The 27,898-nt window shown below is 35.6% G+C and overlaps 1 protein-coding gene across 4 annotated transcripts in view; it reads left to right on the forward strand.

The window, feature by feature from the left end:
- The window catches only part of LOC115440541 (titin), an 87,693-nt gene extending 60,988 nt beyond the window's left edge, over positions 1–26,705 (forward strand). The window contains exons 1-14 of one of the 4 annotated variants that reach the window (XM_030164898.2): positions 10,461–10,761; positions 14,903–14,972; positions 15,155–16,081; positions 16,215–16,393; positions 16,557–16,793; positions 17,157–17,225; positions 17,651–17,739; positions 17,858–17,977; positions 18,166–18,356; positions 18,576–18,709; positions 19,003–19,172; positions 19,439–19,777; positions 21,947–22,238; positions 26,318–26,705. In XM_030164898.2, coding sequence (XP_030020758.2) covers positions 14,924–14,972; positions 15,155–16,081; positions 16,215–16,393; positions 16,557–16,793; positions 17,157–17,225; positions 17,651–17,739; positions 17,858–17,977; positions 18,166–18,356; positions 18,576–18,709; positions 19,003–19,172; positions 19,439–19,777; positions 21,947–22,238; positions 26,318–26,356 — 2,835 coding nt within the window. In that variant the 5' untranslated portion in view covers positions 10,461–10,761; positions 14,903–14,923 and the 3' untranslated portion in view covers positions 26,357–26,705. Of the gene's footprint in view, positions 1–10,460; positions 10,762–14,902; positions 14,973–15,154; positions 16,082–16,214; positions 16,394–16,556; positions 16,794–17,156; positions 17,226–17,650; positions 17,740–17,857; positions 17,978–18,165; positions 18,357–18,575; positions 18,710–19,002; positions 19,173–19,438; positions 19,778–21,946 lie in introns of those variants that run through there. The other 3 variants (XM_030164896.2, XM_030164899.2, XM_030164897.2) reach the window with 3 other exon arrangements.
- Positions 26,706–27,898: the final 1,193 nt, after the last annotated feature.

The following is a 27,898-nucleotide window of genomic DNA, read 5'->3' on the forward strand; positions in this document are numbered from 1 at the left end:
TTCAGTACCAGAAGTTAAGCGGGCGTAGTATGATAATTTATACTACCAGTTTATTTGTGCTCCCGACCTCTTGCTTTATGTTAATATTAAATTATTTTAGAGTCATTTATTAAGGCGAATTTGCCAGTCAGACGATTACCTACAAATTAAAATTATATTAAATTGTGAGATATTTTTTTTATTTTTTTTTATTTTATTTTATTTTATTTAGGAAAACAAACAGCACACATTAATAACATTTGAATTAAACACAATAATATTTACATTAGCCAAACAGTTTCCACAAATATTTTTTCCAGATTGAGGACAGTTTTTAGGTTTTCGATGTTAGAATAAATAAAAATTACACAAGAGCTAGTACCAGAAAAATAACACCAAATTAACTTACACAGAATATAAAAAAATACAGAAAATAAAAATCAGTCAGTTAACTTTTCTAACAAGCGTTTTGTATCCACCAAGTCTACTATTAAACAAATCAATGTGATAGTAACGATTATTGTGTGTACTACATGCTCTTACCAGAAATCGATTTGTGGCAAAATTTGTTTTACAAAAAGGAACTGAGAAAATAGCGTTAGAACGAGCACTCAATCTAGGGCAGTTGAAAGATATACGACTTAGAAGGTAGGGGGAATCGATATAATTATGAATTATTTTATATAAAAATAATTGATCTCTGTGTTCACGTCGCAATTCCAAAGATGTAAGTTGCGGTAAAGGACCTTTAAATTTATGTTTTAATCTATTCAAAAATTTGTATTGGATTCTTTCTATTTGCTCTTTATAAGTAGAATAAAATGGATTCCACACAGTGGATGCATATTCAAGATGACTTTTAACTAATGAATTATATAACAAAATATAGGTGTTAATGTTATTAAAGTCTTTACTTTGACGCAAAACAAAGCCAAGCATTTTGTAAGCTTTAGTAGTAACATTGTGGATATGGGATGCAAATGAAAGCTTGCTGTCAAGATATATCCCTAAGTCTCTTACTTCAGTTACTCGGTTGATACAGATATTGTCAAACATATAGTCATATCTAAATGGTTGTTTTTTACGAGAAAAAGTTATAGTGTGACATTTATCTATATTCAAGATCAAGTTGTTCTCAGAGCAAAATTCATAAAATTTTAATAAATCATTTTGAAATAACCTACAATCCTTGACAGACTTGACAATTGTAAATATTTTAGTATCGTCGGCGTAAAGCAAGATTTTAGAAGTATGAAAACAACTCATGACGTCATTAACAAATATATTAAAAAGCAAAGGCCCAAGATGGGATCCCTGAGGCACACCTGATGGAATTGGTACGAAACCAGAAGTAAATCCCTTTACAGCAACTGCTTGGGACCTCTCACGCAGATATGATATTAACCATCTGAGTAAATCGCCATGAATACCCACCTTCTCAAGCTTATTTATTAATAATACGTGGGAAATTTTATCAAAAGCCTTTGAGAAGTCGGTATACACGACATCCACTTGATAACCTTTATCCATAGTGTCCAGCACAAACTCTAAAAATTCACACATATTAGATTCAGTTGATCTTCCGCTAATAAAACCATGCTGATGTGGTATAATTCGTGATCTAATTGCAGAAAACAAAGAATCAAAAATAATTTTCTCAAAAAGTTTCGGTATAACTGACAATTTGGAAATCCCGCGATAGTTGGCAATATTATGTTTGTCGCCATTCTTAAAAATTGGAACAACAATTGACTTTTTCCATACCAAAGGCATAGTCCCATTCCTCAAAGAAATATTAAACAACAATGAGAGAGCACCTGCTAGCTTATCTTTGCATCTCTTCAAAAATATTGCATGGATTCCGTCCGGACCAGTGCCCTTTTTGACGTCCAATCTATTTAAATATTTTTCAACAATATGCTTGTCAATAAATACACTACTTATAATACAGTCATTAGCATCATTTCTAATATTAGAATTGTTCGTTGAAACTGATTCAAAAACCGAGTGAAAAAAAGAGTTAAAAAGATCAGCTATATCTTGACCACCAGAAGCATATTTGTCACCTAAGAAAAGTGTGTCAGGTATATCGTCGAGACCCTTTTTAGACTTAATAAATGTCCAAAAATGTTTAGTAGAGAAACGAATATTATGTTCTGTACGAATAATGAACTGTTTATAACATATTAATTCTTGTTCCTTAGCCTCACGGCGCGCATTAGAAAACGCTTCATAATCAATAAGTCTTCCGTAATTTTTCCACTTCTTGTGTAGTTTTAGTTTTCTGTTCATAAGTTTTATTAATTTTTTGGTGAACCAAACTGGGTAACTTTTATAAATGTTAGTACGCTTTGAAGGAACGAACTTCTCTATTATGTTATTAATAATTTTATAGAATATGTCAACAGCCAAGTCTATGTTATCAACATCTAGATGATCTTCCCAATAAATTTTATCTAGTTCGTCATTTATTTTGTCGTAGTCAGCATAATGGAATTGTCGAAATACTCGTGTTGCCGGACGCAAATGAGACTGATCAAAATTCAAATTTAAATCTATGCAGAGGGATGGGTGATGAGCATCTTCTGGCAATGATATTGGAGCCACTCTGTCTACGGTACAGCATGTGTTGGAAATGACAAGATCTAATTTTCTATTATATGCATTATCTACATTATTATATTGAGTCCAACCATTAAAACATAAAAAGGTTGATAATTGTGAAGTTAGTATATTTTCTTGTGGGTTTTCAAAAAACAATGAATTTACCGTTGTGTTTGGAATAAGAGACCACCTTGCCTCTCCTATGTTAAAATCGCCGACCAATAAGAATTTATCCTGGGGATAGTCCAAATTCAAATCTGAAATATATTCATAAAATGACAATTCCGATAGCGACTGGTTATTGTTTTGTGGAAAATAACAACAGAATAATCTTAACACGGTTGTTAAGGCATTTGGTGTACTAAAATATTGACACTAGTCACGTCGGCACCATGTAAAAAGGGAAGTAAGCGCATACTTTCTATACTGACACTGAGTCTACGGTGAACTGCTACTAAGGTACCACCACCTTTGGTTACATTTAACTGATCATAATTGCGATCAGTGCGGTATACATTGTATCGTGCATCAAATAGTTCAGCATTATAAATACCCAATAACAGCCATGTTTCACTTATGCAAATAATGTCATAATCCGAGTTAATCATATTATTGTAAAATGTTGAAGTTTTAGACCTTAGGCCTCTAACGTTTTGATAGAAGATTTTAAGTGTCATTATTTGTATGTGGTTGACCTAATATGTCACTTGAAAACAACGTATGAGATGACGTATTAAAAAAAGTTAAAACAAATTCAATTTCGATAAAATTATGCCAACTTGCTCGCTCCAATGCCATTACATATCGTGAGAAAAAGATATTCCAGTAAAGCAGTATATTCGTGTAATGAGAGTTAGTGGATACTGGGGAGAAATTACTTACAATGCCCTTTCCATAATATAATAAACAGTATAAATTATTAGATAGGGTGTACTTTACAAGGACTAAAAATCTAGCACTTATACAATCTTGTTTAACGATTCTTCAGAAGTGATGTGTATAATCGGCGATTGATCGTTGCGACGTACCATAATAGTGCAATTTCGAACCCAGCAGTATGCGTAAATTTTTCTCTTTTACCAGACGTTTCGCTTGTCTTAGCAGGTACTTATTTCTTGCAGAAAGATGGTCGTTAAAATATATTTTGTTCCCACTTTGTGGACCAGAAATACCAATATCCTTACCAGTACAATGCCTCAATTTACGTAGCGCTGATAAAAAATCATCTTTTTTGTATCGTGATTGCATTTTCAAAATTATAGGCTTCGGTGTTTTATTGTCCACGTCATTCTTGACTGCTACTCGGGTCACAAAATCTATGTCGTTATCCAGGTTAAGGTTGAAATTACACTTTTCGACTAGAGATTGAATTACAGATAAGAGGTTTTCGCCCATTTTCTCAGGAACCCCATTAATTTGTATATTTGAGCGGCGAACCCACTGTTCATTACGATCGTGACACTCAGAAATATTTTTTATATTGGAACGCAGCAACTCCAACTCCTGCTTTAGTTTATCGTTCTCGTCTTTCAGATCTATGACTTGTCCATTTACAGCCGAAAACGATGTTGTGAGATTATTTATCTTGGTCTCCCAGTTGTTTACTGTAGCAGAAAGCTTCAATAATTTCTCATTAACATCAGATCTGGAGTGAATCAATAGCTGACTTTAATACGCTGAATCTATTATCTAAATGCTCCATGATTGCTTTAGTATCAATTGAGTGCATAAAACCAGACATGGAATCTGTGTCGGAGGGGCTGTTATTATTTTTCTTTCCTCCCTTACAAGATGGGCATTTCCATTTCATTTTGTTCATACGTAAAATTTTTCTAAATTCTGGCTCATTTAGGCCTACACATATATAATGGAATGAACCATGACATGATACACATCTTAATAATTCATCAGGTCTCAAGATTTCACTACATTTTTTGCAATTCATTTTTTATTATTTATTTTTTCTTAAAACAGATTATAAATTAATCTATTGCAATATCTAACTGAATTTTTTAAATCAGCTCTTGGTAAATCAATTTGACCAACCGCCATATAACTTACGATGTCGTCGTAATTTCTATACAATAAATAGGTTCGCTAACATCGCCTAACAGTTGAGACGCAGATCGTTAAATTTTCCGCATTGCAGTATTTCTCATACATTTGTTGCGCAGGACTTTTGTTCTGCGCAATGAATATGCATAGAATAAATTGTAAGCAGAATCGTCGTAATAGACTAGTTCTAACAACTATACCTATAGAAACAAAAGTAGATAATCATATTATCGCCTGCCACCGTTTGCCTTAACTCCGACTCCGCTGCGCCTGCGCATCTACTCAGTACCAGCGCAATTCAAGTTCAGCTATTTACACGAGTCTGAGAAAATTATTAATAACTATGAATACGTACAGTGCAACAGAACGTATATATAGCAATTTAATGTTTCTTTCTCACAAGCTGAAACGTCCAGGTTTTTTTGTTTGATAGCCAGCTGAAGTAAAGTTGTATCTCAACATTAACGGTTCACATCGCCCCTTTCCACCCCATACCTACGCTCTGGCAAGGCTGTCGTGCCGAAAGTACTAAAAACAGACTTTTATCATACCATTGCTTTGTCTTTAACTAAGTAAGGTTTGTGTACGCGAGCATAACACTAACGATGTCTAACATAACACTTACAGAATTAATGCTGTAATATGCTACAATAGTTAGATGTGATAGATACAATTACCAGTCGTAGATGTTCCCTTTCCAGTCAGCTTAAATCAAAATATCGCGTAACGGCAAACAAATCGGCATATCTATATTCTAGACGTTCTGTTAAATAATAATCTATGGACACTCCACCCTCACCCCAGTCCGTGGGTATAGTCTATGTTACATAATGAATATGCTGCGTAGTAAGCGAGTTTATCATAAATTTTAGGTTTCCTTTGTTCTAGAAATTTGAAGAGTGCTAAGGAATGATAATGGCTTGGTGTTGCATAGTCGGACGAACTTGGCAATACGAAATTTAATTACAAGGATAAATGGACGGCGTACATTGTCACAAGTTAAGTTTTACATATTATACAGCAAATATGATTCCCCTGCAACTGAACGCAAATTAAATAATGTCCAAATAGCGCATCGATTGTTGAGATATGGCTTATATAAAAAGTATCATTCGGAATTTGAAAGGCCTTTATTCAATTCTCATGTAATTTTCGGATTACGCAACATGATCTCAGCATTCCAAAATCTAACCTGCCTACTGTGTGTGGTGTCTGTCGTATTAGTAGTATTCACCTTAAGTAGTTAAGCGGCGATAGGCTAGTTGGAACGAACTGCCAAGACGAATTTCCGCAGGTTCAAATCCCAAGGGCACACACCTCTGATTTTTATAAAACAACTAGCTTTTGCCCGCGGCTCCGCCCGCGTTATAAAGTTTTTCAGGCTAAAGTTTTCCGTTATAAAAGTAGTAGTTTCCCGGGAGCCTCTCAAACTGTCTCCATACCAAATTTCATCTTAATACGTTGGGTAGTTTTTGAGTTTAACACGTTCAGGCAGACAGATGCAGCGGGGGACTTTGTTTTATAATATATTTTTTAGAACTTTTTAAGAGGAACAATCCCGTCATACATCATTGTTGCATAACTTTAACCGTTTACGCAGCGCACGCAACGGAAGCTCTCAAAACTAATAATTTTTCCCCGTTTTTGCAACATGTTTCATTACTGCTCCGCTCCTATTGATCATAGCGTGATGATATATAGCCTATAGCACTCCGGGATCAAAGGGCTATCCAACACAAAAATATTTTTTCAGTTCAAACCGGTAGTTCCTGAGATTAGCCATTACTGCTCCGCTCCTATTGGCCATAGCGTGATGATATATAGCCTATAGCGCTCCATAAATAAAGGGCTATCCAACACAAAACGAATTTTTCAGTTCAAACTGGTAGTTCCTGAGATTAGTCATTACTGCTCCGCTCTTATTGGTCATAGCGTGATGATATATAGCCTATAGCACTCCACGAACAAAGGGCTATCCAACACAAAAATAATTTTTCAGTTTGGACCGGTAGTTTCTGAGATTAGCCATTACTGCCCCGCTCCTATTGGGTATAGCGTGATGATATATAGCCTATAGCACTCCACGAACAAAGGGCTATCCAACGCAAAAAGAATTTTTCAATTTGGACTGGTAGTTCCTGAGATTAGCGCGTTCAAACAAACAAACAAACAAACAAACTCTTCAGCTATATATAATAGTATAGTTTATGTGTGTATTATTTGTAAATTATCGCTTGATTTAACGGAGAAGGAAAACATCGTGAGGAAACCTGCGTGTCTGAGAAATTCTCTATAGGAATTTTGAGAGTGTGTGAAGTCTACCAATCCGCACTAGGCTAGCGTGATAGACTAAGGCCTAATCCCTCTCACTAGTTCGAGGAGGCCCGTGCCCAGCAGTGAGACAGTATATAATACAGGGCTGATATTATTATTATATTATTACCTTAAGTAGTATTTGTTCAATGTGGCCATAGTAGCCCAGACGCAATTTATTGGCTTTAGGAGTGAAATGGAATATAAATGTCGGCTGATCAAGCCATGAACCTATGTCTTCCCCCAAAACCTGTTTATATTATCATCTTACATCATTATACCAGATCTGATATGATGCTCAATACATATATCACTTATTTACCGTTTCAAGACTAAGATATAATAAACGCGAGCTTTGTAAGTATCCCACTGTTAGACAAAAGGTTTCTCAAATCATGACCGTAATACTAGAACTACAATTTCAAATCCTTGCGGGGCAACAGAGCCTGCTACGATGTTATGTATGGTATGATTTATATATTTTTACCTTGCATTCAAAGATCAATGATAGACAAGTATACATGCCATACAGTTAATGGATATCTTGAAGCAACCAAACCATCGAAAATATCAACAACTCGATTTTTTACAGTCATATGATTCAATACCAAACCAAGTAGTCATAACCATTCTGTACTATGCGACTGTTCAATAATAATTCCATCAAAATTCATAAAATATCTCTAATTTTTATCCGCAGCGGGAGGGGTATTGCGCACTAAATTACTGCAATGCGGTAATGTTGGCTCCAATTGGCATTTGGAGGGAATCCTTGGCTCCAATTATTGATTTTAAAAGAACAAAGGAAACGGCGGTGTAAAAGTAGTTTTTAAAGCTTTTAGAGTATGTTTACTTAGCCTGGAATAGTTATATGATATTATTTGGTTACGGGCTACTCCTCTATACCCAAATTATTAATGGAAATTTCAAAATATTCGTCATATAACCTAAAGTAGAGCTTGGTTGACCAACATTTGGTTTGCGCAGGGTTTCTGTTCTGCGCAATAAATACGCATAGATTAAATTTTAACAGAGCAGTCAGATATTTTGCATAGTAAGATTTTGTTTCACAATTTGTGAGTAAATGCTACTCCTTACACAGAGGTACAACCGACCAAATACAAAAGTCAAAGTGTAATGTGTGCTCACAAATAAATAGGTTTATAATGAATACTATCTACATTAGCGGTTTATTACGATAACTATCAAATAAAATTTACTTGAAATTTCGCACTCTTAATAAAATAATGACCCATTCCAAAATTGCCAATTTATAGGAATCGTCAAACAATCATTTTATGTTGGCTACCTTTTAGATTTTCTCTTTTTTTTCATGCTATAGCCACGACTGCCACAAATGAACAATTTTGAAATAGGTCATTATTTTATTAAGAGTGCGATTTGTGAAACTGACATTCGAATATTGCAATGATTTCGTTACTAGGACGTTAACATCATAATGACACGAACAAATTCCATTGCGCGCTGTCACTGACGCCGCTGCGCCGGCGCATGCACCTCAAAGTCCGCATTACAAAAATGCCGCTGAACTGCAACTTAATGCAAGCAAGATGAATGCAGAAATATGAGACGAGGTATGAATACCGTCCTAGCAGCAAAACTAGTAGTTTTGTACCAAGCGCCGAGCGGCAATAGGTGAGTGAAACAGATGTTTTGGGGAAAACCGTAAAACTCGACTCGGTGTAAGAACGTTGAAAAGCGCGGTCGTGCCGCTGAGTCCATTTTCATGACTGGGCCGTAACAGTTTATGAGAATAGTTTTTATTTAAAACTACTACAACTATACCAGCTTTGAGCACTGACCTGGCGAGTGCAGTATGATTTGATTCACTATAATAGTAATATGTATTAAATCGCTCATTGAGGTGCTCTAATTTCATTATTCAATATTTTTTTATCTTTAATGATCGTAAATATATATGAAGATACTAAATAAATTACCAAATATAGTATAATTAACTGTAAATATTGTCATATTATAATCCATACTACGAAATATGTTATAGACTGTATCTACTAGGTTTGTCTGTTGCGCCTGCACAGGTCGAGTACTAAGCTGATTTTGATGCAATTTTTCTCGGAGCAACCTTGAACCTCACGAAAAGACGTTGTCTATTTTTAATGTATGTCACAAACCAAATTCCATGCGGGCTAGTAGCAAAAGCCACAAGCAAAAATTTGTATGTACACAGTTTTCATTCAGAATTTGTAATTGCACTAATTGATTAAATATAATTACAGCCACTTAAAATTTTAACTTTTGGAAAAGATAAAGAGATAATGTTACTTATTGATGGATTTTTTATTAAAATACTGGTATAAAAGCCAAAAAAAATACTAATGATAGCAACAAGGTTACTTCTTTTTGTGATTATTTTTCGTTTCGAATCAAGTATAATGAGAAACAACGATACATAATTTTGTTAGGAACCGAAGCGTTACTATAAATATAATTTACTATTTATTTATTAGAAATACTTTCAGAAATATGTCATCAGTCAACTGACCGGCACGAAAAGTATGAATCACGTGAGAAATACCCTAAAAAAATATTATATCCGAACAATATAGATTCTACTCAACTACATATTAACATGCAAAAATTAACAATATAAAATCAAATAACAATAAAATACGACTTCTGAAATACAACCACAATTTATGTTAAACATGAATGAATTTAAATAATAATTTTACGGGTATTTTGTTTGAAAATCGAACGCAATTTGATTTTTGAAAATCAAAATGTTTCTTTTTGTATAGTGTATTTTCAAAAGTTATGAAATGAAATGTTCGCTATAGACATCTATTGTAAATGCGCAAGAACACTAACACTCCATGTCTCTAAATTGACTGACAAGTTCAGATAATAGTTTAAAGGGTTTGCAGTGTATTTTAAAATACTAACAATCATAATGAATCTGTAAGCTGCCATATTTAAGATACCATTTGCTTTATTGGTGGTTGGATTTGAAATTGTGTTCTTCTAAACAACTCAACTCAGTTGAACCACAATTATTACCCTGACATATCGAAGTTTAAGTCAGTTTCGTAGCAGCGTAATATTTCTCGTAAACAAAATAGCGTCTGCGCATGTCCTTAGTAGACAAAGTAACTTTTAATCTCTGAAGTCAAATATGTTTCACATTATGGTTAATATCGCCTAATAAGGACTTACGCTTTAAATAAATTTACATAAATTTTAAATGAATTGTAGATATCTGGCGTTCTGTTAAATACTAGTCTATGTAGATGCCACGCCTCGTCCTACTTTCCTATACGGACCCTGTTGAAAAGATGTTTCTAGAACATTTTAGATCGAGAGGGTAATGTTATTATTATTCTGCTCAGTGCTAGGTACATCACTGGTCTCAAACACCGTACTGCGCAAGTACAGGACAGCTCAATAAATAAAAAAAAACGCCCGCGCATGTGCAATGCTGCAACTGCGCTTTACCCGGCGGGCTCTATAAAGCCTGGATCCGCCGGACCCAAGGCACTCTCCGCCGAAAGTTTCTCGCAATATGACGGATTGCTCTATAATCCCAGTCATGTAAGATTTCTACCCGGCTAGTACCTCTGCCAATTACCGTTCCTGGTAGCTCAGGAACTAGCCCGCGCCTTAATGGGCGCGGGTGGCTTTTCGTTGACGCGATCGCAAAAACTTTGAGAGAAAGGGCGTTTCTATAGTAATTCCGTGGCCCGCCGGGCCGGGCCAGCGTCGATGGCCCGGCGGCGAGCTCGTGCAGTGAGTGTGCGGTCTCGTGGAGTGATCACTCTTCGGTGCTTGGTAAGTATTTCTTGAGGGAGTATGCCACGCTGTCGGAATTTGAGGGTAAAATATGCGAATTTAGAACTATTTTTAATTTTATTAGGAGGGAGCGCTGCGCGAAGATACGAAATAAGTCGATAGTAAAAAAACTTCAATGAATTTTCGGATGTTTAATACTCGATATATTTCTTATTAGTCTTGTAAAATATGAATTTAGAAAACATTACCTCCAATATGGAAACAACGACAGAATGAGCGTGATGCAAAAATTAGTCGCAAGGTCCGTCCCCGCACTTGAAAAAACTGCTTGTTTAATACATCTACTACCTGAATTTAATTTTAGGTGTTGAGTCTTTTTTTTAATTATTTGAAAAATTACGAAGTCATCTAAGCAATTCATGCTAAAGTTGAAAAACCTTTTGTTAAGATTTTACAATGGCTTAAATTTAATTTTCTTGTACGGAAAAGAAATTCAAATTTTCGTAAATATGGATTTTCTCAGGTCTTTATCTTTGATGAGCAAACTTAACCCGGTCTTTAATTTTTACAACTCGACCGGGTCATCGAGTTTTTATTGACCGCTCGCGCTATCTTCAACTAAAATTTAAAAAATTGAATGATGGAAATACCTGATAATAGGAAATATGAAACAGCAGCTTCATGTGCTTAGGATAAGATTGAGTGAAACAACTATACAAAAATGTTCCATTTCGGTATAAAATATTTTCTATTATTGATGTTAAAATTCGAATATTTTTTTTCTCAATTTTCGATATATTTTTTGTACATTTTATTTCCAACCAACTGAAGATTGAAAATCTTGTGGATAGGAACGTTTTTTTGTAATTTGCCTTGGATCCAAGTGACCGCTTGCACCCTGTTAACCGTTTTTTTTTATTTGACCGTGTGGTACCTGTCTGTTGGGACGGAACCATCTTTGTGTTTAACCGTGTGGTACTTAGCTGTTGAGACTTAAGCCCATTTTTATTTGACCGTGTGGTACCTACCTGTTGTGACTTAGCAATCTTTTTATTTGATCGTTTGGTACCTACCTATTGGGACTTTAGCGTATTTTTGTTTGAACGTGTGGTACTTACCAGTTGAGACTTACGTATATTTTTATTTGACCATGTGGTACCTTCCTGATGTGACTTAGCTACCTTTTTATTTGACCGTGTGGTACTTACCAGTTGAGACTTGCGCATATTTTTATTTGACCGTGTGGCACCTACCTATTGGGACTTAAGCATCTTTCTGTTTGACTGTGTGGTACTTACCTGTTGAGACTTTAGCATATTTTTATTTGACCTTGTGGTACCTATCTGTTATGACTTAGCTATATTTTTATTTGACCGTGTGGTACCTACCTGTTGGGACGTAATCATCTTTGTGTTTGACCATGTGGTACTTACCTGTTGAGACTTGTCTATCTTTTTATTTGATCGTGTGGTACCTACCTATTGGGACTTTAGCATATTTTTGTTTGAACGTGTGGTACTTACCTGTTGAGACTTTGCTATCTCTTTATTTGACCATGTGGTACTTACCTGTTGTGACTTAGCTATATTTTTATTTGACCGTGTGGTACCTAGCTATTGGGACTTAAGCATGTTGCTATTTGACCGTGTGGTACTTACCTATTGAGACTTAAGCATATTTTTATTTTGACATGTGGTACCTACCTGTTGTGACTTAGCTATCTTTTTATTTGAGCGTGTGGTACCTACCTATTGCGAGTTAAGCATCTTTCTGTTTGACTGTGTGGTACTTACCTTTTGAGAATTTAGCATATTTTTATTTGACCCTGTGGTACCTATCTGTTATGACTTAGCTATATTTTTATTTGATCATGTGGTACCTACCTGTTGGACCTAAGCATCTTTTGTTGACGGTGTGGTACTTACTTGTTGGGACTTAACATCTTTGCGTTTGACTATGTGGTACTTACCTATTGTGACTTAGCTATATTTTTATTTTACCATGTGGTACCTACCTATTGGGACTTAAGCATCTTTGTGTTTGACCATGTGATACCTAACTGTTGAGATGTAGCCATCTTTATGTTTGACTACGGGGTATTTATTTTTTGGATTTATCTGTTCTTGTTTTTGATCGTTGTTGGATTGTCAGATTTAAAAGCTCTGACTCTTAGACCATGTGGTACCTATAATCTATCTATCTAAAAGTAAGTACCTAATTTGTAATTATGTATATTAATTCAGTATACTTTTTTGTAATTTCCAAAACTATGATTATTTTTTTAATGTAACTAGTATATTACAGGTTGGGGACCACGACTACCTTCGGCAGACATATGTTGTAACTACGCTTAAAATATTACTACATAAGCCTACATCTCCAGAGGGATGGCTAGAATCGCAACTAGTGGTTTAATGATTCATCAATTTGTTTGCATCTCATTTATCCCACAGTATTTTCACAATTGCAATCGCAGATTTATTCCAAATTCAAAATCCAATGTCATTAAAACCTCAAAGGATTCTTACAAACGTCATTTTCCCTAAAAACTGTCTTATAGATAGTTACTTTAGTTCAGCATCTGAAATTGCATTATAGGGTATTGTTTCATCTCTAAATACTCCAAAAATATGACATGGTAGGCTCACCAACATTATCACACAGGCTAAGGTAAATAACATTTTTAATTAAAACAATACTGAATCTTTTCAAATCTACATAAGACATGTTTTCAGGTGCCGCTAAATCGGAAAAAAAGAAAAAGAAAAAGAAACATATGATGGAATGGAATCCTGAACATCCCGGATATATCCAGGCCCTGTTCAACCTCAACCTGTAATCTCAAACCAAGAATATTTATCATATTTAAACTAAATGTCCATGAAATCAATACGTTCATAACTTATTATTGTTAAAACAAATTATATTTAGAATTCCGCGCATAATACATGAATAATATGTTTATCGTTCTTACACATCTAAAAATGTTGTGAAATAACATTGTCCCCTTTCTTTTTATGATCTGATGATGATATTTAGTTCCAATATTTTATAGAAATAATTAAATATGTTTGTATTTAGTATGCACAAAGAGTGTATGTCTTACAATAGGGTATTTCAACAATTGCATGCGTCCTCGGTCAACTAGTCCGTGTCAACGTGGTTCCTCTATGTTATGACAAACGTCAGAGATAGGACTCTGAATCGTCAGCTACTATACAATGTCCGAAATTGAACCTTATCGTCCATGACAGCGCAGATTCTCTCGTATGTTCTATCTCTAAAGCGTCATTTAGTCTATACAATGTAACAGGTGTTAATGAATTTTAAAATATTTATTCTTAGTCCTACTAAGTGTGTATTTATCGAGGAAAACGTAAATATTAGACTATTAAAATATGGTCATGAATTAAAAATACCAGTGATAGTGCTATGTCAATGTCAATCTATATTTAAACGCAGTTGTATTTCCAGAGTGATGTATTTTATTGAGTTTATTATTATCAATAAAACTAAAAATATTATGTTTATATTACTTTATTATTATATCTTATTGACAGTTCTGACCTTTTTAAATTCGTTAAATAACATTATCTACCAAAATTTGTTAATTAAATAATATTTATGAATAAGTCTCATCAAAGATGAATATGATTTAGAAATAAAATTAACCATTAAATCTAATAACACGCAATTTATTCTGATCGTTATTTTGATGTTTTAGAAATTATAAAATATTTTCTCGGCTTAAAATATATATAATATTGTTAGACTTCAAAATAATAGTTTTATTTTAAACAGGAAATCGGAAAAACAACAAAATAATCAAAATATATTTTGAAACCAAATAATTTTGCATTTTAAATAATGAATATTTACCTGCGCACATAATCGGTTTCATTACCCATCCGTTGAACTTAATTTGGGTAAAATAATATAGATAATAGAGGTCATCATCATTTTTATTTTAGTGCGTCTATAATTTCAAATATTGTAAAAACATCTATCATGTGTTGTAATTAAATGTTGTGATCAAATAAAAAATAAGAATGTTACTCGTTTTTGATTCCCTTGATATTTTTTCATAAATCATGTATAAAAGCTCTGGGATATTTCTAACAACTTTCCCAGAGCTATAAGTAAGGTATTGGGTATTTTAGGTATTATTTTTTTGTTTTAGATGTAAAGACAAACGGCAAACATGGCGATGGCACTAGAATTGATCGAGCCACCACTGCTGGAAGGCGACGGTAAGTTCACACAATAATTTTAGACCATTGAAATACTTAGGCGCTGAAGGGAAATAGAACGGCATTTTAAAATAGGTAAAGTTTAAATAAACATGCGATACCGCAACTTACGAACAAATTCTTCATCGTGACATTATTATATTATTATGTAACAAATGTCTAATAATCGAAAATATTTTTAGAGCGCAGACATGAAGCGTTAACGGTGATTCAACATCTTGAAGACACGCTAGCTATGACAGGCGATAATGTTCTTTTCGAGTGCCGAATAGCTGCTCCATACAGCGCCAACTGTGTCTGGTATAAAGATGGATACATCATAAGAAACAGACCCAGATACCGCTGCGTGAGACATAAAAACTGGTACCGACTTGAAATAGAAACAGCTCAAGCCACTGACCAAGGAGTATTCAGCCTTATATGCACAAACGATATATCACAGACATTGACAACGGCAATGCTGTTTGTTCCGACGGCCAGATTGAACGAAGTGGCTTATTATTCAGTAAATCCATATGACTGTACGAGGATTGTGCGTCATTTGTCACCAGTCATTATCAATGTGGGAGAAAAAATCGAACTTCTACTGCATAGTGAAACATACGTACACATAAAACATAATTGGTTCAAAGACAACGTTGAGATAACAGGAAATGAAAGAATCCACATCGAAAATAATAATTCAGTGGCTAACCTGGTGATTGAAATGGCGGAATTGTGCGATGCTGGTATTTACACTCTAGTGATGAGTACATCGGAAGGCATAATATCGAGCTATGCTGCTGTCCACGTGTTAGAAGACATTGATAAGTACACCATCACAATTCCAACGATAACAGAACATTTAAAGAGAGATTTGGAAGTGATGGAGAATCAGTACGTGAAGTTGATGAGCCGTGGAATCTACGACTTACAGACGAAAGTCCAGTGGTATATGAATGACGTCCTTCTTGAGGATAGTCTAGTTTTACAACAAGATTATGGAAACGGTTACGTCGCTTTAAAAATTTTTGACACATCACCGGAACTTACTGGAAAGTACAGAGTTGTAATGCGTCATGAGCAAACAGAAAAGATTGACGTGTCGGTTTGCAACCTGAGTATTCGTCGTAAGTATCGATTATTTTAATGTGACAGTTTCGCTAACGTCTGTTTAATTGTTTATTGAAAAAAAAATCTATAACATTATGACTTAGATCTGCATACTTTCAAGAACTGGATAAAACTTATGGGATTTTGCAGGTTCTCTTTTAACTAAGCCGATCAATACAGATGTGGTGGATCCCTTGGAGTCAGCGGTCGCTTGCTGTGGCTCCAGGGTTGTCTTCAAATGCACCTTCAGCTGCGACAATCACAAGAACATGAAGGTCATTTGGTTCGTCGGCCGCTACAAAGTGGAGCGTAGCAACAGAATGTTCAGCGTGAGTTGATTTTTTGTTTGAAAATTGTTACTCCACTTCACGTACCTTTAATTCGCTGTGGTTTAAGGTTTGCTTCCGTTTATTAAATCAGTTTATAATTACAAAGTTATTAGGCCCTTGCATATTTCTCGAATCCTCGCACCTGATTCACATCAATGTTCAGGTTTTCCACAAGGGAGGCACATTCATGCTACACATCAAGAGGATGCACATCTCTATGGCTGGGGAAGTGATCTGCGAAGTCCACGAGTGGCGTCACTCTCCAAAATACACTCACGTAGCCCAGAGCACCGCAAACCTAACCATGGTGCCACAAGGCTATCTCAAAGAAACAAAGGGCGACCGAGCATCGAGAGTCTTCATAGAAGGCAGCCATCTTAGACTGAGCTACCCTGAAGAGGTAAGGTCACGTTTTTATATATTGCGTCTTGATTCCATACTGCGATTTCCATGTGCGAATTAATAATAATTTGTGATTGTTGTTCTGCATCTGCGAATTATATTACTCGGAATTTTAAGATTACGAGGAGATTTTGTTGTAAACTCGTGAGGGACTAAAATAATTTGTGCATGCTACTAAACAATGTCATGCACTATAAGACAAACGCTTTCTCAATTTTTGATGTGAACACAAGGGTGCATAGAACTGATTCATAGTTCACAACTACTAAGTTATGTCTAACGTATTAAAATGATTTTCATGTTATGTGTCACACAGCTGTACCTGATACTTATAATAAGGATGTATTTTAAAAAAAAATAGGGTAACTTTCAACAAGACGACACCCCGGGATCATCGGGTGAGCAGGCTTCTTCTTCGGGAAACGGGCAGGTAATCTTCTATACAAGGTTCGTTTTCGATTCGTGTTTTTCTATAAGTATAATAAAATATGGCACATCTAAAAAATCACGGATCGTAAAAACGCATCTTGTGTGAGTTGACGATTCTATTTAATCTACTTAAAACGCAAAGATCGTCCGTCCGTGACGAGGTCACGGACGCTAAATTATAAACTTCTATTTTCACATTTTTTACGCGAAAGTTTAAAGAATTCACACGAAGTTGTTACCTTGATGTGGTTATTTACAAGTAAATTTTTCACTTTGAATTACCCATACCTCATTACCTGATTAGTTACCATATATTTCTGATAGTTCTTTTAACTCATTGACCAATTTTAAATGCTTCCTACATTAAATATTTTAGGAGCGAAACACTTTACATCGATATTATATATATTTGATCAATTCTTCTAGGCACCGGGGACCAGCACGGCGCCACCGCAGCAACAGCACAGACCGCAAGAGATATGCAGGGCCGTGCCAATCAAGTTCCAGTTTTGCAAGTAAATATATTATTTATATGTTTATTCAGACTACTCGTAGGACATTGCGTAAAGTTATACCTGCATGTAGATGCCGATGCAACTCTTTAATTTTACTTTAACTGGTCAATATTGCCAGGCTGGATGAAGACGGACAATACTACTTCTGTTGGAACCCGAGGGATGGACAGCGTATCTACTATAACCAGCAGAGCAAGATGACGCTGCGAAAGAGGCGGGATGTCGGCGTATTTGAATGGTAAGTGGAATACATTGCGACAGTCTATAATGCGAGTTGATATTTCTTTGTGCAACAGTGATCATAATGTTTCTATTAGCGAATGATGCAAATGTACTCCCAAGTATTCCCAACTTAAATTGAAAACATAATTAATATTTATTGTTTTCTTCACAGCTCCAAAGCTACAGTCAGCTCTTTTGTTTAAGGGTGAACCCAGAAGCTGCGGGGGCATGGTATTGCGTGTCGTTCCAGACTGAAGATGGGGCGTTCAAGGAGCTAGGCATCACAGAAACCCCGATACTGGAAATTGAAGGTCCACCTTTGGAGACGCTGCTCATCTTCAACATCGCACCAATACTACCAGTTCGGAGCGTTCATCGACCACTGACTTGCTTCAGTAAGTGGATTCTTTTTACACCGAATAAAATACGTGAATAGATAAATTGACAAATACCAGCCGTCGATAAATACTTATCTCACTTGTCATTTTATCATTATACCATGCCCGAATAATCGAATGATCTTTCGTTACTCATACATTAATTCTTTCTTACGTGTCCATAATACCAGACTTGAATTTCTAGCGAAAGCAATAAACCCGCTCTTTATCCCACAGGATTGGATACTGAGATGGAGTTGAGCATACCACCGGAACGAAGAGTGCGGTTGTACGAAAAATTCGAAACCTGGTATACCAAGCGAAACGAGCTAATTGGTGGAGGGGCGTTTGGAAAAGTAGCTCTTATTGAGGTAAGTAATGTGTACATTATTTTATGATGAGCAACATCAGATTGAAATGTAATGATTTGGTATCGTCATTATCAGCATCACTATAGTGACCATTATTAAACTTACGTCTTCTTAAAGATCTTCAATCCCACTTACTGTAGCGTGCATGGAGCATAATTTATAAATTAATGTACTGGCAAGAATTTCACGTAGATCTAGCAACGCTAATTTGACAAAAGTACAAAAAATGCAAAATAATTTATATAAATAATAATTGCTTTCCACGTCCTAAGATTTATTTATTTTTATTTTAGGATGACTACGGCGAAAGTTTCGCTGCCAAGGTTATCAGAGTCCAAGACAAGAATAAGATAGGCTACGTATTGCGCGAATTCTTCACATTAAGAAAATTAGTGAACCACAACGTCGTTGGTGTGGTCGACGCCTATACCGCCACCCAATTCGTCGTTATCGTCATGGATTAGTAAGTAGTTTGAACGGTTATAACGTTATTGAAGCAGTCATAAAAATACAATAAGTTAGATTCTAAGATCAAACATTTAAATAAAGTGCGACCTTAAATTGAATTGCATCAGATACCTTTACCTTTTATAGGCACTTTTAAGCCATCTGTCGTCAGATGTCAAACAAACCAGACTTTCAATCTTCGGGAATACTTAACGCAGTTAATCTTAATTCTGATTATGGTGACTCCCGCTATGAAATCATTACTGAATGATTCCCTTACAGCTTATGGGGTGGCGAATTATTAGACAGAATAGTACGAGACAAACATATCAATGAAGCTGATTTACCGCCGGTCGTGAAACAAATCTGTAATGGCCTGGCGTTCATCCATTCACAGAATATAGTCCATCTCGACCTGAAGCCTGAAAACCTCGTGTTCGCCCACCCTAACTCCCTGGTGGTGAAGCTGGTCGACTTCGGACTTTCTCGAGTACTCCATGAAGGCTCTAAGATCAAAGCAGTATACGGAACCCGGGAATACGTCGCCCCTGAGATCCTGACCTTTGAGCCTGTGAACCTTAACTCGGACATGTGGAGCCTTGGCGTAATAGTCTATATGATGTAAGTGTAATTTTATTGGTTTTAAAATGGGTTTACAGTTACGCTTCGTGGTATGGAGCACAAATGATTGTATTAAAATTTCTTTTGAGCAAATTTCACATGATATACCTAGTCTTGCCATAAATATTGTAATAAAGAAAAAAGAAAATTGTTAACTGCAAATAACATTTATTACTTTTACAGTGTGTCAGTTTAATACATAAATATAAAACAATTAAAAATATAAAAAGCTTATTCGAAGTGGTCTCCATTGGCTGCAATACAGTCCTTTAAACGATGAGGCCAGTTATCAATAGAAGCACGCACTCTTTCCATGGGAAAATTCTTCACTGCCAATCGTATAGATTGTTTTAGGGACTCAAATTATCATGGCGTTTAGAGCAAGCTGTACTCTCTAAAACTGACCACAAATCATAATCCAGCGGATTAAGATCGGGACTAGACGACGGCCAGTCTTCAGCTCTGATGAAGTCCGAAACGTTCGATTCCAACCAAGACTGCGTGGACCGAGCTTTATGACCCGGCGCCGAGTCTTGCTGGAAGGACCATACTTGGTTATTGAACATGGTGATGTTAAGGGGCTTAACTACCTTCTCAAGAATGGTATCTTGATACACTTGTGCCGATGTTTTGATACCTTTTTCACAAAAATATGGCTCAGTCACTCCTTCATAGCTAACACCCCACCAAACCATCACTGAAGTCGGATAATGTCCACGTTGCACTCTGTCGACTAATTGGGAAGCTTCCTTAGAGCTTTGAGCATAAATACGGTCATTTTGTTTGTTAAAATGTTGCTCAATTGTAAAAATTTTCTCATCCGTAAACAAAATTTTTCTGTGACCTCCCTTTGCGTACCGCTTCAGTAGTTGTTTCGATTTTACCACCCTATTCTTCTTTAAATTATCAGTTAAGAAATGGCCAGTGCGTCTCTTATAGGCTGCAAGTCCTAAGTCATCTTTTAAAATACGCGACATGGTTCTAGGTGCTATCTTCATTTCCCGAGATAAAATCTTTTGCTTTCGGACAGGATTTCTTCGAATTCTTTCCCTTACTGCTTTGACCACCTTTTTCGTACGAACACTACGTGGACGGCCAGATCTTTTTCTGTCACAAACAGAGGAGGTCTCATTGTACCTATTAATAGCCCGGTACACAAACATTTTACTAATACCAAGTGTATGGAGAGTTTTAAAAATTGCATTTGGCTCCATACCTACTTTGTGTAATGCTATCACAGCGATTCGGTTCTCTTTATCACCCCACACCATTTTAATATCGCAAAATATTTTACAATGTATTGGCGCCAAAATGAGAAAACACAATGAACAATCGTATAAAAATGACAGATTCGAAATTCAAATGTAATATTTTTTTATAATTAAGTGTAACAGTATTTATGGCCAGACTAAGTATAGCATAAGGTTGATAGTTGTCTTGATGTCCATTGTAATATGAAACAAAATGTAAAAAGAATTTCTTCTTATCAGTATTACGCGTATGTAAAAACAAATCCCCACCAGCAGCGTCATTATTAAGGTGGATAGCCCCGCTTAGTCCAACACACGGACAGATCGAAATTGCATGATCAGGCTTCAAACCCTTCAACTGTTCATATAGCGTCGATTAACGTCCTTCTTCGTTAACTTAGTTTCAACGTTATTACTTAGCTATTAGGTCATACTTTAGCAATTCTAGATGCTGATCTTCATGTTTTCACCAGATTGATGATGATTGCTCAAGCGGGTATTGGACAGACAAAATTAGATCGATGTGTTGATGACTTTATTTAATCATATCTACATACTGGGTGGTGATATGCCACAAATGCTGAGTTTGTTTTCACACAGAACATAAAATAGTTTTCACTCAATAGATGTTGAGTTAAACTCTTAATTGCGTACTTTATATGCGTTTACCTCCTCGTCAGCTCTTAAATGTCCATTATCATTTTAATTAACGCACACTAGCAAATATTGATTATATTCAATTTTCTTTATACTAAAAGTACTAAAACCAGCTAACCCACTTGCAATCACATAAGTATTACAAATAAATCTTATATCACTAGACCTGTCGGGTAGCGGCCTCTTCGGTCGGCCATCATATCTTACTCGTTGAATCCAAACGTTTTCCGCATTGTACCTAACTCTAGTGTTTCTATTGCAGCCTCTCGGGTTCATTGCCCTTCAATGGTGATACTGAGGCGGAGCTGACTTCAAAAGTCATCTCCGCTCAATATCACTATGAGAATCCGGCATTTAGAACTGTGTCGGATCTCGTCAAAGATTTCATTGACCATCTCTTAGTGGTAAACCCGCGGAGGCGATTCAAGGCCGAAAATGCACTTAAACATCCCTGGATTGTCTATGGACCCCCCAAAGGGTCCACAACGGGCGCGTTGAAAATAGCCCGAGCAAAACTAAAAGTCTACATGAGGATACGCCAGATGAAGTGGCAGGTGAGATACCCTTTTCTACAACCCAGGGGACACAGGTTACTCAGGGGTGCCAGGGTACAGCGTAATTAAGTGCGGAAGATTTAATATTGATTTACACAATGGGGTTTACTTCTAGATATTTTTTTATTTATTTCCATACTATATTGTATTATATTTTAGGAGAGTCTGTTTGGGGATGATAGTCGATCATGGGTACGTTCCTCATTCTGAAAACCCCAGCGTGGGAGCAAGACATATCCGACTAATACAACAGCTCCTAAATCCACGGGATCGATTGAGGTCGTTCTAACACAAACAACAATAAGTCGGGATTATATAATTACTTATCATCCCACAGTCACGGTTCTTTATATTGGTATCAGTTTCTTCTTTACATAGTTTGACTCCGCTAGCTCTTTTTCGTGCATGAAATTCTGTCTCTAATTAAAGGGTAAGATTTTCCCAATATATATTCGTGGAAATAAATATAACTCCTCAGTCCTCAGTCCTCAGAGGTAATCGAAACATCTTAAAGCTTAAAACTAAATAAACTAAATCGTGTCCTTATTGAATAAAATGTATAAATTAATGATTTAAACCGATTAAATGTGTAATTCAAAGGGTCTTTAAATGTAATACAACTATCTCATGATTAAATAAGATTTATAAAATTAAACACCATAACTTAAGTAAATAATTAAATTTATTATGAAATAAAATTATTTTTTTAAAACGAAATAATTGCCTCATGATATATTATTTATATATATTTTGAAATAAGCATTTTAATACGTATTTTTCCAACATCTATTAGAATGTAATTAAATACTTGTAATTAAATATTTTAGCCAGTATTTGTCGAGAGATAAACTCAGCAATAAGGTCGCCCCTTCTGAAAGAAGGATCGGACCACAAACCAATTTGAGAATAGCCATCGTAATATGAAATAGCTCATGATGGGAATAAAGAATATTTTACATCTCATGCAATTTCGTTCGTTCAATGAAGCAAGTAACTCGATCACCTAAACAACACCAGTGATACTTCATAATGTCCTATATGTCTCAGTAACTTTTTCCGGTTTCATATTATATATTGTACTTATATCCTATTAATATGTAAGACAAGGAATATATTGTTATTAAGGGAGTCTTCAAAATCTATGTCTTCGAGATAGGTGTGAGTACATTAAAGTTAAACGCTAAGTTATTCTCCTATTGCCTGAAATTTGGAAGTTGATTTCCCTTTTGTGTCTCGTTTATTCTTTTTTCGATGCTATGTTCAATATATGAGTATTCATAGCAAACATAAGTTTGTCTTGAGCAAAGATACCGATAATTTTTCCTCGAATAAATTTTCCTTCCTCCAAATACGTGGCATAGATAAGACGAAATGTGAAGTGCGAATTATGCTCTTATGGTAAAAACTTCGGTTTTTTAAGTCCATGTTACTTTAATCCATACGGGTAGTAATATAAAATAAAAAACATCTTTCTTGACACAGTTGTGTGCCAATCTCTGGAACTATAAATGCTCAGTCACACTATCGACGGCTAAATTGCAAGCTTTGCTTTATAACATATTTACTTTAGGTAATTGTTATAGTAATCTAGACACGTGCAAAGCTAAAATGCCTAATTGGCGAGGTGCTAGCTTATTCTATACTGGACGTCTAGGTAAGTTTTTTCAAACACCAGAGTCCGTAATTAGAAGATCACTATCAACCCCCTAAGTTGAAAAACTGTGAGTTTATGATCTAGTTTATTCTAGGTCGACATATCCTCACTCTTGTACACTTATGCTATATCCGATGGATTTAGCGTAGAGTCTGCAAGACCTCGTAGACGTATTACCCTATTTATGAATAGGGGGTCTTACGTCCAACTAGAGACCCACTAGGGTTAACGGTATCTCTCGTATACATTGTTAGGAGCATATAAGTGATTTTCAAGAATACTTTCTGCCACACCGAACTCTATAAAAAAATAAAATTTGAAGTGGTAGAGCCATGCTGTAGATTTTGTCTACGGCACGAATGGGCCGGCTCGACCGGGGTGGTACCACTGTCTCACAGAAGATCGGCGTGAAGTGACAGTTAAGCTGTCGCGTTTCGTTCGGTAAGTGAGAATTCCGGGGGCCCAATCCCTCCCTGTTCCCATCCCTCCCTGTTCTCAATCCCATCCCTGTTCGCAATCCCGTCTCCGTTCCCAACCTTCTCCTTGTTTCCTAACCCCTTTCCTGTGGGAACAGGGATTGGGAAATCCCTTCTTTGTTTCCAAACTTTTCCCTGTTCCCAATACCTCCCCTGTTCCAAATTTCTTCCAATTCCCAATCTCTTCCCTGTTTCCAAAACTCACCCTGTTTCCAAGCACTTCCCTGTGTCCGATCTTCTCCCTGTTATTTATTTTTAAGGATTGGAAACAGACAACGCCCTGTTTTCAAACCCTACTGCTAAAAACTCGGCCTACTCACTTTCAACAAAGGTGAGGATCATCTCCCACCAACATATTTAGCCGACTTTCTCTAAACTTAAACCCTTCTTTTAAAAATAAAAATGATGATAACAGCGTGTTTAATGGATATTATAATCTCTAAAATATTGTCTTTGTGTCGTAGAAATTAGGTTATTTTGATGTAACTTAAAGTTGGTCTTCAAGCTCTCTTAGATGCTCGGTGTACATTTAATATTTGTTTTATTTACGAGCTGGTAATAAAGTCCCTGGCAGGAACCCGTTGCTACTATGTTGGCTTCGTTATATTACTTTGTTGTTTCTCTTAAACATTGTAATAACCAGTCATAGTTTCACATACAGAAATAGTTTTGTGCATATTTCTTCTGTCGGCAAATTGTGTCCATCCACCGGTCTCTTTATTCATCTTTTTGTCGGTGTGTGAGTCTCATGTCATTAAACTAAAATTGTGATGTACTTTTACATCGGGAGTTTGCCATGAGACTTAAGTCAGGGAATGTATTACCACCTCTTCTTAAGTTTTTTCTCCCGCCGCGTGGTTTTCGGTCGTAAAATATTTACCACCCTCTAATCGAGGTTCTTTGACGACTAATGCCATCAGCTTTGATGCCTAGTCGTCACTACAAGAAGGAAAACTTGAAACCCGGCTAGGGCGCCGTTATGCACATCCCTATTTAATCCTACGTACAGTGATTAAGTACGTGTTCTAGCTAATACTATACAATTACCTTCTTCTAATTTCTTTTCACTGAATACCATCAGCACGATAAAGGACTCGTTATTTCCAACGTACTTCGATGAGATTCTTAAACAATCTTATTTGGGTAAGGTAATGTAACGTGTCATCTGGTTTGAATCCAACATGAATAGAAGCCTTTTATAGGAGTTTAATGCTGGCTCAAGTTTGCCGACTGAAACGAGGTTACGCATTGGTTATCTGAGTGACCGAGCATTAAGCTCGTACTTAGTCACTGGTTGCTTGTAAATGGGGGATAGAAGTGAAGGAGAGTTAGTCAAGCAAATCATCTTCAGACTGCTCTTTGCGTCGGTTAGCAGGGTTAGAAACGAGTGACTGGAGTGATCTATGTGCTAGTTACTTTGCAGGCAATAGCCTAATAGTGTGTAGCACTCTATCAGGCGTAATTCCTTAACAGGGGTGGTGGAAAACTCAATGGGTGCCACTAAATTGTCTTTCAAGGATCAAATTATTTCATTTAAGATGTTAATAAAGAACTTATTTCTATATTATAAATATTTCTACAATCGCTTGCAGCAAGCCGTCGAAGTTACTAATCGCACTTCATGTAATCACTAGTTAAGATTCTTCGGTGTTTGTGTGTAACAGTTTCCCGCAACTTAAATGACGCCTGAGATTTCGAAATTTTCCAAAATTTTACCAAGAGCCTAGCGAATGGTACTTTGGTTTCACATCCTACTGTCTAATACGTAGTTTCCTATTTACTGCTCAAACTATGCACTTTCGTATTTCAAGTGGTAACCAAAGACAGCCCAGAAGCCAAGATAGTTGCGGGGCAATAATTGTAAGACTGTCTGTTGCTTTTAGCTATATATATATAATTAAAGTTGGCAAGCGGATAAAGAAATAATTTTTTTGAAAATTTGTCCACAGGAAAAAGCAAGATACTTTAGATATTTTTGGACATTTTAAATATCAAGATTTTCTAATTGGCATCATGAGATATCAGTCATAATATATAGGCAACAACCTACTTTTTTGAGCCCTATAGTGGTACTTTAAACATAAACGTAAAAGAATACAGTATGGCCGCCGCTTTGCCAACTCGTATTTTGATAAATAATCTCAACTTACAATGTATTCTGTCTGTCTAACTGGAATCAATGTTTGGCCTATATTGTAAACCTAGCGTGTAAGCATTTTAATACATATTTCTTTATTAAATGTTTAAAAAATCTTGATGTTTGTGATCCCTTCCGATGTATAGAAGGTTGATGTAGATTTCTGTAAACCTGAAATTTCAATAAATGTTATACGTCAATGTATTGTTTGATTTCCTCTTTTAATCTTACACAAAATAACGCATATACAGGGTCATTTTAACATTGCGTTACTAAATTAAACCACGTATTTCTTGAAAATAACACTTTACAATACAAAGTAATTTTAATTTTATGTGCCCTAATGCCACTATTCTAAGAGAATTCATCGTAGCGACAAAATCACATTTTCAGCCAGAAATACACTCACGCACACGCCATACACGCACTAAACTTCTAAATCATCAGTAATTCAGGAAATTCAAACCGGGATTTTTGGTAAAAATATTCGTCTTTCGCAGATCATTTTTAACAAACAGTTAAAAGTGGTAAAGTCACGTTTGTCAAAATGACCATGTATACAATGATGTCGAAGTTAACGCACTACACACAAAAGATATAAATTTACATTCTAATGTAGAAATGGATGAACTGAGATTAAAACATTATGATCAATTTGATCAATTAAATAGTTCTTAAGCCGTACTAATATGCATGTGCAAGCCAATTTCGCTCCAGAGAGCGATATCTGCTGAGATGCTGTCAAATCAGCATTTCACGATTTTCACTATTAAATAAACAGATATCAACTACATCTCAATTAATATCTTAAGTCACAGTACATCACTGATTTGATACCTGGGTATTGTTTATAAGATTCATCTGATCAACGACAGGCGCTTAAACGAGAACTCAAGTTCTGTTTATCAAATATTTAAATACCTTAAATTTCTACTTAAGTTCGTACTTAAAAGTGAAATTGGTTAATGAATACAGGTCTCAGACAACACATTTTGAAAATTTTTCATCAGTAATCATTCCTGCAATCATGGGTGCAATAAATAAATTATAACTAATTGTAAAGTACAGAGTTCAATATTTTTTGGGTAATTTATCTGTTGAATGAACAATTATCTCTAAGACGAATGGAATAAAATGCAATTAAGTATCCACTTTTATACATATGTTTGGTCTAAAACTATTTGTTTTAGACCAAAATATGTAAAGAATAAAAAACTTTGTATTACAATTAAAACTATAGATTAATAATTTAATAAAGTACAAAAACAAGTATACACTACAATATTATATTTTCCTACACTTATTTTTCATAAACAACTCTAAGGGTATCGCCACTAACAGCGATCGATCGAATAAACAATCCCAATCTCAATCTTCAACCCATTTCCGAGAA

The sequence above is a fragment of the Manduca sexta genome, chromosome 27 (assembly GCF_014839805.1).
Source record: "Manduca sexta isolate Smith_Timp_Sample1 chromosome 27, JHU_Msex_v1.0, whole genome shotgun sequence".
Lineage (NCBI taxonomy): Eukaryota > Metazoa > Arthropoda > Insecta > Lepidoptera > Sphingidae > Manduca > Manduca sexta.